The sequence below is a fragment of the Neomonachus schauinslandi genome, chromosome 4, assembly GCF_002201575.2.
Source record: "Neomonachus schauinslandi chromosome 4, ASM220157v2, whole genome shotgun sequence".
NCBI classification, from domain to species: Eukaryota; Metazoa; Chordata; class Mammalia; order Carnivora; family Phocidae; genus Neomonachus; species Neomonachus schauinslandi.
In genome coordinates this window covers 92,206,805-92,221,045 of record NC_058406.1, presented here as the reverse complement: position 1 = coordinate 92,221,045, position 14,241 = coordinate 92,206,805, and the positions used below count along the sequence as shown (strand labels likewise).

General features: G+C 40.4%; 1 protein-coding gene across 1 annotated transcript; it reads right to left on the bottom strand.

Annotated features, from left to right (window-relative positions):
* Positions 1-1,669: 1,669 nt before the first annotated feature.
* CHIA (chitinase acidic) lies at positions 1,670-10,290 on the bottom strand. The gene is given in 14 exon segments (XM_021690212.1): positions 1,670-1,849; positions 1,881-1,957; positions 2,712-2,853; positions 2,941-3,060; positions 3,547-3,732; positions 4,005-4,029; positions 4,031-4,126; positions 4,308-4,417; positions 5,654-5,736; positions 5,739-5,830; positions 6,503-6,562; positions 8,298-8,499; positions 9,037-9,066; positions 10,266-10,290. Coding segments are annotated over 14 exon segments (1,428 nt in total).
* Between the last annotated feature and the right edge of the window lie 3,951 nt (positions 10,291-14,241).

Below are 14,241 nucleotides of genomic sequence, written 5' to 3'. Positions count from 1 at the left end.
TATCTTCCTCACAGGGTGGCTGGGAGAATTAAATAATAAAATACATGTAAAACACCTAGAACAGAGTTTGACATACACTAAGCCTGCCAGAAAAAAAAAAAAAATAGGAGCCATTGTATTAGGATTCTTCTAGTTGCAATAAATAACAAACTGAAGCCAGCTTAAGCAGCAAAGAGGAATTTACGGCAGAGGTATAGGGGTGTTTCACAGAGTCCAAAGGCAGAAAGGCATCTGAGTCTCAGGAAGGAGCTGGAATTAAAAGGCGGAAAGCTGTCCATAAGCGTCCTCTGTCTCTTGTGGCGGCTTTCAACTGCATCTCCCCTTTGGTCTTCTTGCTTTGTATCCAGAGCAACTGCCCTTCTCCACAGCCTCTCACTACAGCTCCTGAGTTTAAGTATCCCAGGGCAAGCCACTCTCAGGGTATGACAGCCACTCCTTGTTGCCTGTTGCAGATTTCAAGGCTTGGTGATTTGATTAGCCTTCTTGAGTCTAATGATGTCCATCCTAGTCAATCAGCCAAGCCAGGGGAGGAGAAGATTCAGTATAAGCACAGCAGCTGGGGACCACGGCCATGGCTTCAAAGAAGGGGACAATCTCCTGATAAAGGAGCACTGCAGGTCCACAGGCTGGGCAGACATCCCCAAAGGATCCTGGTCTAAGAGGCACTGGGCCAGCTCTGGGACCTCAGCAGATATGGACAGAGTGCCCTGGGCTTCATCTTTTTGAGCAAGCCACACAGGCCTGTGCCACCAAGTGTCACGGAATCACTCTGGCTCTTTCCTAAGGGCAGTCTCCAGGCTACGGACCTATCTTCTTCATGTCCTCATCCCATCCCAGCACCAAACATTCAAGCATTTCCTCCTGACAGCCTCTGACCTTCATGCAGATCAACCAGGCTCCCCTACTTCGTCACACACTCTTTTCTTCGGCCACCCCCTGCCCCTGAGCAGCCTGTATTTTCACATCTAGAAATGTTTCCACCCTAATCACTTAACCCAAAAAGGCTCATGTTGTTGTTGTTTTTTTCTTAAAGATTTTTTATTTGAATCACAGACCTGTACCTCTGGAACAAATAATACATTATATGTTAAAAAAAAAAAAGAAGAAGAAGAAGATAGCAGGAGGGGAAGAATGAAGGGGGGGAAATTGGAGGGGAGATGAACCATGAAAGACAATGGACTCTGAAAAACAAACTGAGGGCTCTAGAGGGGAGGGGGGTGGGGGAACGGGTTAGCCTGGTGATGGGTATTAAAGAGGGCACGTTCTGCATGGAGCACTGGGTGTTATGCACAAACAATGAATCATGGAACACTACATCAAAAACTAATGATGTAATGTATGGTGATTAACATAACTAATAATAAAAAAATTTTTCAAAAAAAAGATTATTTATTTATTTATTTGACAGAGAGAGACACAGCGAGAGAGGGAACACAAGCAGGGGGAGTGGGAGAGGGAGAAGCAGGCTCTCCACTGAGCAAGGAGCCCGATGTGGGGCTCGATCCCAGGACCCGGGGATCATGACCTAAGCCAAAGGCAGACGCTTAACCGACTGAGCCACCCAGGCACCCCAAGGCTCATGTTTTGACTGACAGCTTTTATTGCAGAACTCTAGGTAGGAACAAGATGTACTAAGCGAAGGAGACCCGGGAATGGAGACAGATCAGGTTTATGCCCAGTTGCAGCAATCACAGCTGGTGTCAAAGACATGCCTGGCCTGGCAGTTCTGCTGGTATGTGACTCCATTCAGGCAGTGCCAGAAGGCATTTCTGTTATTCGCCACAGGTTAGAGGCCGTTGGCTTTTCTGGCACAGAATCCACTGCCCCCAGAACTGCCTCCAGAGCTGCTTCCAGAGCTGGGCTCCTGCTCCCACTTCCCCGCTCCCACTTCCGCCCCCACTTCAGCTCCTGGGAGGAGGAGTTATGGGTTCCACGGGCTGAGCAGGGGCGGTACAACCTGAAACAGCACAAAACAGACTCATGGACCTGGAAGAGGCTCCCACCCTCGCCTAGAGGGGAGGAGACTAGTGGCCCTGAGGAGAAGGTCTGGAGGTGGAGTGCTGTTAGCTCTGGATCCCTACAAGTGAGGAGATCACAAGATAACTCCATACTCAGGAAAAGCTATAATTTCAAGCCACTCTGCTTTTAAATTTTAAAAAGTTCTCTCTTCCCTGATGATGTCAAAATCATTTAAAAAAAAAATTACTGAGCATCAGTATGTGCAAAATACTTGCCTAGGATCTGGGTATAAGTGGCAAGCCAATGAGCTCTAAGAGAAAAATCTGGAAAAAATTTAAGGATGTGGTATTTCCCCTTAATTACAGATTAGAAACATGTGAGCAGTACTGAGGGTTTCTTGTTCAGTCTCTAGGTGGGCTGAAAGAGACTTTTCATGAGGGAAGTGTTCATAGAAAAGTAAATGCTTATATATTGAAGGTCAGCCAAATTTCCTGGGGCTTTTCCACACCTTTAAGACTTAGCCGAGGTGGAAAACTCAGGTAGGCCTGGTTTGCCATAAAAGCATGACATTCCTGACCTGGAAATTCAAGGGTAGAGAAAGAATGGAGCACCTGTGTCTCAGCTGGGCAAGAGCAGTGAGGTGAAATGTGAAGTGACTCCCTGGCCAGTGGAGGTGGGCAGATGTTAGAGCTGCCTTTTGACTGGGAGAAGGAGCAATTGTATACCCCTGGCATCCTTCTGTTTTCACTTACTTGCACTCTGCAGCCCAAGAGCTTTCTTCAGGGTGTTAATCAGGGGGAACTTGCCCAGGTTGCAGAAAGTGCCTGTGAAGTCATCCAGGTCAATGGCCCAGACCATGGCACCTCCAAAATTGTTATCCTTAAGCCACCGAGCCTATTTAAGGATAGAGGACACCAGAGGTCATTTTACTTCTCTGGACTCACGGCTGGGCCCACAGTATGTCAGACAGGCTGACCTTACCTTGAGACCGAAGCTCTTGACATCATCATAACCAACCCACTCGTTGCCCTGATAGGTGTAGGGCACATCCTGAGGAGCATCCCATGCCTGAGTGGCTCCATTTTCCAGGAAGGTACAGATCTTTAAAAAGTCAAGAGATTCAAATCTTTTAAATAAGATTCCCATGAAAGAAAAAACAAACACTTGCCTCTTTGATTTTTTTTTTTTCTTTCATGTCTCCAATTGGGATTTTCCTGGTTTCTAATTATGGGTTGTTATTTGAAGTAAATAATATCAAGTTGCTTTTGAAATATTCCTGTTATCCCTATCCTTAATACTTGATTTTGGGAGCCCACATTAATTTGAGAGATATAGTTCTTTTATTTTCTTACATGCTAATATAAATGACCTTAAGTATGTAGTTTGTTGCTTGAAGGGATATTGCACATTCTAAGTGCTCTTCATACTGGATTAGGTAAATGAATAGGTAAATGAATTTAAACTCTTAAAGCATTTGGAATGATAGCTGTATTTTAAGTAGATAAGTAGTGGACAGAATGAGCCTTCATTCTGTTCAGCACAGGGCATGGAATTCACAGAACTGTATAGTCTAATCTACCTACCTACCTCACAGTAGGCCCAGAACCCAGCCTGCCTGGCGTAGGGCCCAGCAGGACCAGCGCCAGAGGTGGGGGCGCCAATGCAAGTGTTGGAGGAGTCACTCAGGGTGAAGGTGTGGCCATAGGTGGGGACTCCAACGATGAGCTTCTCAGCTGGAGTCCCATTGTCCTTCCAGTAGTTCATGACATAATCCTGCAATGACAGCGTGTTAGCTAGAGGCTCCACCAGGCTGATGACCCAGCGCTTAGTTATGTTAGTCCACTGTTCTAACAGGCAAATTGTATGATGTTAATGACAGATAGTATTTTTTTCAAAGCATTTTGGTGAAATTATAGTTAATGAGATTGGAAAGGATAGTTATCCAAGTGAGACATTTGCAGAATTTTCATTTGTTTTGTCCCTGAATTTCCATATGATGTACAGCCTCATCTCTGGTCTGCATCTGCATGTGTGCAGGGACTCACCACACTGAGGTAGGCGTTGCTGCCAGTCAGTCGGGTATTTGTACAGGGGGCTGTTCTCTCCAGTGTAGCCCTCCCAGGAGCCATGGAGGTCATAGGTCATGATGTGGATGTGGTCCAGGTACCTGAGGTGGGGTAAGGGATTTAAAAACATTTGTGACAGTCATTTCCCACACCTATGCAGGCAAAAGTTACCACTTCCAAAGCCTCCTAAATGAGGTCCCTGAATAGCAAGACAGACTGAGGACAAGTCTACCTTGCAAAAGTGATAACTACAGGAGTTTGAGGATAGGGTGAATGACTCACTGGGCCAGCTGGGGGATTTCATAGCTGGACTGGATGTTGGAGATGCCAGCAGCTACTGCAGCAGTGATCATCAGACTGGGCTTGTTGATCTGCTTGGCCTCCTTCACGCACTTCCCCTGTAGAATAATCAAGTACAGTAGGTCATCTATGCATCTGATTTCAGTTTCTTAAACAAGTAAGTTTGTATCATGCTTTTCTTTTTCAAAATGCTTTCCTATATTTTACCTTACTTTAGTTTCTCAATATCTCTATAAAGTAGATAGGACTGATGATATCAATCGATTTTATAGCTATATAATATGAATAGAAGTTACACAATTTCACCAAAGTCCCACAGCAAGTTAGTAGCCAGGTTATGCCCAGAACGCAGGTCCCAGATGACCAGGCGGAGCTCCACTTATATCACTATACTCTGAACTTACAGTTGCTGTAGTAACCTATATCCAGCTTTTGGCAGTATACATGTTGCTTCCCTTTATCCAGTAAATGAATTACTTTATAAGACTGACATCCCATCATATGAAATGCTGATTTCGTCAATAAGGGAAGTGGTTACAGTCAAGTGATGGGTTCCCATTATTTAGCATGAGCACCTTTATTTTGGGTGATTTTAATCTCATTTGGAGGACCGGGTTCAGTTTTTATAGTTGTATTATTAGAGTGTGCCAGAGTGTGTTCCAGTGAAGGGTGGGTCTGAAAATTATCATGTGATACTAGTTAAAGGAATTAGGGAAGAAGAGAAATTATAGGCAGGATGTTACAGCAGTCTGCAAATATTGAATGATAGATTACAAAAGATGTTTTATCCTTTGTTATTTTGGTGAGCAGAACTAAAGCCAATGACTGGAAGTTATAAATTATGACTGGAGGCATGTTTCGGCTAAGAATAGAGATGTTCTTTCTTATCTCTACAGCTGTTCAACAAATAAGTAAATAATAAGTCTAGTGTAATGGCTAGAAGCAGTAGGCTCTGTAGCCAGACTGCATGGGTAGTTATGACACCTACTAGTTGTATGATATTAAGCAAGTTACTTAAACCTTAGTTTCCTCTGTAAAATAAAGATTATGATACTTATAGTACCTAGATTATAGAGTAGATGTACAGGTGAAATGAATTACAATTTTTAAAATACAATAGTAGAATAAAGTAGCATAGTGTCTGGCACATAGCACACATGTGTTCTTGTTGTTATCTTTATGAAATGCTGTTGAATGAAGGCATGATATCTAAGAATCTTTGTGATGTGAAGATTCCATAATTCTAAGTTTCAGTTTAGTTGCACTTGGGAAACACCAGATTCTCCTTGGAAAGAATAGGCTTTGAGTATTCTTGGGTTAGAGATTGCCACTTCCCTCCTCACCTGCACTAGGACGTTGAAGAGATGTTTGCCCTGAGGAGAGCTCCCATGAGAGCCAGGGTACTCCCAAAGTCCAGCCCATCAAACTCATAGTGGCGCAGGAATCTGATGACTGAGGCAATGAAAGTCTGGCGGTTCTCAGGAGTGGAAACCATGGCAATGAAGCTGAGGGAGACCCAAAGAAGGCAAGGTGAGGGAACGCCTTGGTGGTCCCAACACCTTCTAGTAAAATCAAACTTTTATATTTCTGCCTCAGAGCTCTTCACTGGGGACCCACAACCCAGATATAAGTATGCTTCTAGTTTTCTTTTGTCATTACTTTGTAATCAGTACTCAGCCAGCCATGGTATTTCAGAGTTCCCTTTATTTTGTTACCCACCCAACTCTGATTTTTTTTCCATAGGTTGCACTTGTTGCTTTGAAACCTGGCTACCCCAGCTCACTGTGTTCTCTCTCCAAATAGTCCCCCCCAAGTTCATATGCCTTCAAAGTCTTCTTGTTTATTTGCATGACTTTCTCTTCTCTTCCCCCAGAAGGTAAATAGAAGTGCTATAGCCCTCTCCACATGGATTGTGCTTTTGAAATACTTTAAGAAGAGGTTGTTTTGAAATCTCAGTAACTAAACCTCTGTGAATGGAATCCCAGAATATACATCTAAATGTAAACATATAAAATAAATTGTGTTCTACTTTAATATTGAGGTACTGGTAGAGTAATTTATTCCAGTAGCCTATTTGTTTAATGTGCATCCTTCATAACCTGTCTTAGATTGTGAAGTGTAAAGGAACATAACTTGTTTTCAATAGCAGATGAACACCAGGCTCTCCCAGAGAGGACTTATGGGGAGTTCCAAAGTTCCAGCCTCCAATGGCCAGGAGAGTTTTAGGCTGGCTGTTCCTACAAAGCAAAGAATAGAAAAGAGAAATTTCAAAATCCATGAGTCCTTCTATTTAAAATAACATTGCTTTGGTATTGGGCCTGGTCATATACTTCGATGTTGCCTTGATAAGATATTCTGTAGGATAATTTTCCTTCACTACTGAAGACTTTCTTTATAAAAATTGTGTTGTTATCCAATACTTAGGATAATACTAAGTGAAATAAGTCAGTCAGAGAAAGACAAATGCCATATGACTTCAATCAGATGTGGAATTTAATAAAGAAAGAAAAAAGAGACAAACACAAAACACTCTTTTTTTTTTAGATTTTATTTATTTATTTATTTGAGAGAGAGAGAATGAGAGACAGAGAGCACGTGAGGGAAGAGGGTCAGAGGGAGAAGCAGACCCCCTGCTGAGCAGGGAGTCTGATGCAGGACTCGATCCCAGGACTCCAGGATCATGACCTGAGCCGAAGGCAGTTGCTTAACCAACTGAGCCACCCAGGCGTCCCCAAAACAGACTCTTAAATACAGAGAACAAACTGGTAGTTGTCAGAGAGGAGGTAGGTAAGGGGATGAGGTGAAATAGGTGAAGGAGAGGAAAAGTACACTTATCATGGTGAGCACTGAGTAATGTATAGAATTGTTGAATTAGTATATTGAACACCTGAAACTAATACTGTATGTTAATTAGACTTCAACAACAACAACAAAATTGTGTTGTTATCATAAATGCACTCAAAATTCTTCGAGGAAATCCAAATTATGGGAGTGGATTTTGTAAAAACAGGTATCTATTGGCAATAATATATATAAAACTTTAAAGCATAATTAAATCATATTCTGTTCCATCAGATGAAATGATAAATGTTGCTGGAGCATAATTACTTTCTCAGCCTCCAAGATAATGACTATAAATCAGTTGCTTAAAATTATGCCCGTTTTTCTGGAATAGTGGTTCTCAAACAGTTTATATAAGAATGGAGTGCAACGGTCAGAGTGGGAAAACATTAAAATTCTGGGCTTATAGCCCCTTTCTTAGAGATTCTGATTCAGTTGGACTGTGGGAGGGATTGACATTTTTATCAGGTGCCCCATGTGATTCTGATACATAGTCAATGGATCACACTTAAAGAAATACCACTCCACAGAAGTTTACTTCCTGTATTTATCATAACTTATATTCTAGTAGTTACATTCAAGATAGTACCACTACTGATGGTAGTGATGGCCTGTAGCCTTATTTCTCCTAGAAATAGCTAAACTGAGCAAATCAGAAATTAAAAGATACCAGGGTTATTGTTTCTTTGTTATGTTTCATTTTTACACAAATAGAACTCTTAAAATACAGCAGACATTTCTGATTTGGGGGGGCTCAGTGACGTCTAATCTTCATTATCTTCCGCCTCCTGCTCTCTGATGTGAGTAGCTAAGATGGCTTGCAGTTTCTCGGATCATAAAAAAAAGCTATTGACATGGAAAAGGAGAAATAGAATTGATATATTTTGAATACTGCTAGAGCAGGCAATGTGCTATGTTATCTATATCCTTGCTACTTAAAGTGTAGCTTCCTGAACCAGAAGCATCAGCATCATCGGGGAGCTTGTTTGAAATGTAGAATCTTGGTCCCCACCTCAGACTCACTGAACCTGAACTCATTTTAAGAAGATCCCAGGTGATTTGTTTGCACATTTATGTTTGGGAAGCACTAACCCAGGAGATACCAAATTAGATATCTCTTCCATCTCTTACTTGTTTTTCAGGCCATTGAAAGCTTGGTAGAAAGTCACATCATTCCATTCAATGATGGTGATCTCATTGTTCTGCATCCCAGCAAAGGCATAGATCAGGTGAGTACATAGGCAGGGGTCAATGTCATCAGGCTTAAAGCACCCCAGGCCTGGCTGGTACTGGGCCCAGTTAGTGAAGTAACATGTCAGCTGGTAAGCAGAACCTGAGAGCAGTAAGGAGTGAGAATAATGGCCTGATTTAGGTGCCACTGAAAGGTGCTATGAGTTTTGGCTCTGTCTCTGTTTCCCTCCCTTTGCCTCAATGCCTGATCTCTATGTGGGGGTGTTTAATGTAAATATTTTTGCAGATGAGTTCAAAGATTCTAACTTGGGAACTAGTCACTGACTTGGGGTTAGTTATTTTTGACTCCAACAGATTCATTTGGGGATCTTAAGCCTAAGAACCACTTAAGAAAAGATGTCCAGTAGTCCTGTGAAACCCAGTGAATACTAATTTATAACTCCCAGTGGTCATGCTAAAGAGGCTAGCAGTGACAGCCAATCCAAAATAATAGGTTCTCTCAGTGTCAAACCCATCTGTGAAGTAGACAGTAGCTCTCTTTCCCTCATATGGCTTATCTCTTGATATACTTTAAAAAATACATTAATCAGACAGTTGCATTATGAGTAATTTATAGAGATTTGTGGTTTATGGTAGGAAAAGATTGTGTCAAAGAAAGAAGACAGAGTTCATGACTTACCTAGCTGAGCATTCAGCAGAAGTGCCGGACCTAGAGGGAAAGAAAACACATGCACTCTGAACCAATTGTCTATACCCTGTGGAATCTGATTCTGAGGCCTTGGGTGCCATCCTATTTGCCATAGGTTGTTACAGCCCAGGGGCACGTAGGGATTATGCTGAAGAGTAGGTTTTCCAGTGAAGGTACCAATAGATCCACACTTCCCTCATCTTAGTAAAAAATGGCCATGGCACTCTCTTCTTCCACCTTTCATGTCAATAATAAATGTTACTAGATGCAGAGTTCACAGGGTACTGTTTTGGAAGATTTACTGAATTTTTACTGAAATTACCCAGAATGTACTCTACTCAATGAGTACACATCCATCAGTGCTTCACCTCCCTGAACCGGGATGATTATATCCTTCCACAGACAAGGCATCCTCTAAAGCAGTGAATTCAATATCTCCTGAAGCCTTGGAATTTTCTTGGAGCCACCTTTTAGGAGCTCTTATAGTAGAAGAGAAGTACCAGGAACTGTGAGGCAAGACTCCAGATGCCTCTCCCTGGTTCTACCAGAGCACTTCTGACATGATTGTTTTATAAATTGAGCTAGAAGTTTCATTTAGAAAAGGTTTTGAAACTATAAAAAGTTTGTAAATCACAGCTCTAGAACAACTAATAAACAATGGATATAGCTTGGTTCTAAACAATTTACTGACTTAACCCTTTTAAATGATTGCATTTCTAGCTGACATTTTTATGATACACCAGCAACTCAGTAGGACAGTAGGGGATAAAAAAGAAGTAATTCTGAAAACAGTAGAACAAAGATAACTCACATCACTCTATCTCAGTTCTACTGATTTCATCCCTAGAAAAGCTAGACCAAGGATTCAAGCAGGTAAATAAAAATGATACCAATTAAAATGAGGTGGTGCAGGAAGATGAATGCAGAACAAGAAACAATTGATAAGGGATTAGAGAATAAGAGAAGCATTGGAAGAAAATAAGCCTTTCTGTTAGGACAATGCCCATGGGATCAATGAAGGTAGAAATGTTACTAGAGTCAGCTGAGATTAGAATAAGAGACTGATTTGTATATGTCAGGATTCTCTTGGAAATTTTAAATGATGGAAGAAGAATGGAAGAGCCCAGAGGTATAATGTGAAGACTGCTTCACAACTGTCAGATCCAGAGAGAAAAAGAAATCAGGTAAGAGTAAGGCTCTGTCTCTGACTACAGACTCACCTGTGAGGAGAATAAGCTTTGCCATGGCTGTCACTGGTACTGGTCTAGCAGAGCCTGGATTTGCTTTTTATACCATCTGAGTCCCAGGTTATCATAAGGGCTTCCAAGTGGAGAACAATGGACTCAGATGTGTATGTAAATAATCAGTAAATCAACAGATCTCCTCCCCTACAAACACTACACCTTAGACCTGCAACCTATACTTCCCCAGCACCACCACTTCCTCTGCTCAATAAGGACAAAGCAATGCTATGACTCCTAACAAGGTGGTAGAGACCACCACAATAGAAACCACCAGCTTAATAACTTTTATGGCAGTTCCCAGGGCTGATAAGCATCTGTTTAAACATTCTGGTTAGGTTTTTATGTTGTGGACATTTCGTGCCTGGCATCAAAGCATATCTTTATTGGAAAGCAAATAATAAAAGCCCTTAGAAGTTATTAGCTGTTTTTAAACCCTTTTTCTTCATGGAATTATTCATGTATAATTTGTACAATCAGTACAAACTTTCCATCTTTAGGTTCTACTTTCTGAACATTTTACCCACACCTGTTCTTTGGAATGATCTTAAGTCATGATTATATGATAATTTTATCTAAGAATGGTTTCCAAAATGTCCCCTCTGAAGGTCAACAAGAACTCTCTAGTGTTCCATAGTTCCAAATTACACCCAGAAGATGCTAAAAAAAATATTTAGTGTTGCTGATGGGCAGAGATGATGGTGATGATATTGAAAGGAGTCTCTTTTAATAGAAATATTTGCAACTTGACTATGTCTAGAATTTTATGTTTAAAATTAATTCCAATCTACCTTTCTAAACATTATCACTACCATTATCCTATAATAAATTTCTGCTTCAGACAAATGGTCTATTTGTTGTCCTCAAACATGTCTTGCATGCCTTTGCTTATACTATCTCTCTACCCTTTGCCTGTAACGTCTTCTCCTTCTCCTCACTGCCTGCCCCAATTTGACAGTTCTTCAAAGCCCAGCTTAGCCCCTCTCTTTGAAGCTCAGTGATCTCTTCTTCCTCTGAAATATCTTATATACTCTAGTACCTGTTGTCTGTACTGCTTACATGCTACTGTCCTGTACAATACCCAGAAGTAGTTGGTGGGCATATGGGCGCCCATTGTGGGATATCAGCACCTTCGCTGACTTCTATGGGTGCAGACTGACTTCTCTATCACATTTAGAAACTACATTGTATCCATTCATCCCATGATAATTAGGCCCTGAGTGCTTAGTTCCCACTGGCAGGACCAGAGAAAGTCTGGTAGAAGTGCTGCCAGGGAGGATTTCAGTTGTGAAAATAGTAATAACAACAAACACTACAACAAACACTACGTGCCAGAGATTGTTCTTGGTGTTTTATATCACTAAGAACTTATTTTTGCAAGTGGCTAAAACCAGCTCTAACAAGCACAGATTCATATTTTGGGAAAATATGAGGGCGCTCACAGGATCAAAGGTAAGAAGATAGTACTGCCTCTGATAAGACAGAAATCAAGCATTTTGGGGGGTAGTGGAGTGGGACGAGGTCTTAGAATAAACCTTAATTTTATTTTTTAGCCATGCTTCATTCCACATAAGAATCAAAGTTCCATCATCTAAAACTAATGATGTAATGTATGGGGATTAACATAAGAATAAAAAAAATTAAAAAAAAAAAAAAGAATCAAAGTTCCAGGAGAAATAGTCTATGTAGCTTTGAGCTTGCATCAGACACTTGATTAGGGATAAAAAAAGGGCACTTGGATTAAAATTTCCATCAGGACTGATCACAAAATGAAATTCTGGAAGAGTGGGGGGCAAATACTGAGTGAAAAACAAGGAATGTTCATCAGAGGGTCTACTTAATTATTTCATTTAACCCATAAAAACTATTATTACTGTAACCCCAATTTTGTAGATGAGAAAATTGATCAAACAAACCTTAAGCACCAGATGAAAGATTCAGTGCCAGGATAGCTGCCTCCAGAATGGAAATAATCTTTGCACTGCACTGCCTCCTTATATTCAGTTGGTGGTCCAAGTAGAACTGGGGAAGGCATTTCCCTGAGGCACCCAGGAGACTGTGATTGGGACAAAGAGCCAGAATTGTGTCAAATCAAGGGTAAGTCAAGGATTTGCAAAAATAGCAAAGCCAGTAGTCTCAGGGTTATGCTCTTTGGCACTATTAGGTGTAGCTGCTCTTTAGATTTAGTGAGATATTTTCTTTTGAATTTGGTGCCTTTTATCCTACATAAATGACCTGCGGGTAAAATATCCCTTCTTAATAGCTCCTTAAGAGCTCCAGGTGTGTCCCTAACAAGCCTGCTTTCTATCTGAGCACTTAGGTGTTGGAAAGAATTATCATCATAAGATTTATAGAATAATAAAGGTTAAAAAGTGTGTCATTGTTTATCTTTTCATATTGTTAGATTTTTTTCAATAAGCTTCATTATTTTTAGATTCTCAAATTTATGGTACAATGTACCACACACATGAGTTTAGGTATGCATTTAAAGAAAAATATTTAAATGAAAACCCCTGTTCTACCACCCAGCTTAAATATGATAATACTATCTTTGAGTATTACTCTGTATGTCCTTACCCAGCTCAATGCTTCTCACTCCCCTGGAATAAGCAACTATCTGAATTTTGTGGTAACCATTTCTTTGCCTTATTTATAATGTTATGATATATGCCTGTATCCCTAAATAATATATTCATTAGTTTTATAATTATTTATTATAATAATATCTTCATTAGTTTTAATATCTTCATTAATTTTAACTTTGTATAAGTGAAATAGTGCCAAATGTATTCTTCTATTTCTTGATGTTTTAGCTCAGCATTCCTGGATTCATCCAAGTTGTTACAGGTAGCAGCTGTTCACTCATTTTCTTTTTTAAAAAAAGATGTTATTTATTTATTTGAGAGAGAGAGAGAACAAGAGTGGGGTGGGAGGGGCAGAGGGAGAGGGAGAAACAGACTGCCTGCTAAGCAGGTAGCCCAGGACCCTGGGATCATTACCTGAGCTGAAGGCAGACGCCTAATTGACTGAGCCACCAGACACCCCTGTTCGCTCATTTTCATAGCTGTATGATATTCTATTATATGAGTGTGCTACAATTCACTTATCCTTTCTACATAGAGCAACATGTGGGTTGTTTCCAGCTTTCCCCCCTGCATGCTGTTATAAGCTTTTCTTAACATGTCTCTCGGTGAACATTTGCAAATTTCTCCAGTGTTTATATTGAGGAATAAGATGGCTGGGTGAAATAGCATATGAATCTTAAAATTTATTATTTAGCTACACATTTTTTCCCAAAGTAGTTGTATCAGTCTGTACTACCAACAGCAATGTATGACAATTCTTATTACTCTACATATCTGCCAAAATTTGGTATCATCAGATTTTAAAATTTGTGTCATTATAGTAGATAGTTTTAGTTTTTCTCTCTCAGGTAACTAATAAGGTTGAGCATTTTTAAACATTTTAAACATTTATTGTCCACTTTTTTTCCTTTTCTGTGAAATGTCTGCTCATGTCTGTTGCCCATTTTTCTGTTGGGTTGTCCACAAATGTATTAATCCTTTATAGGAGTACTTTATATATATTTGGAATTGTAATTATTTTTTCTCCCATTCTGTGTCTTGTCTTTTCACTTTTTAAAAAATTTTATTTTAAAATTAAAATAAATTACTCACCATACAATACATCATTAGTTTTTGATGTGGTGATCCACGATTCATTGTTTTCATATAACACCCAGTGCTCCATGCACTACATGCTCTCCTTAATACCCATCACTGGGCTAACCCATCCCCCAACCCCCCTCCCGTCTAAAACCCTCAGTTTGTTTCTCAGAGTCCATAGTCTCTCATGGTTCATCTCCCCCTCTGATTTCCCCCCCTTCATTTTTCCCTTCCTTCTCCTAATGTCCTCCATGCTATTCCTTATGTTCCACAAATAAGTGAAACCATAT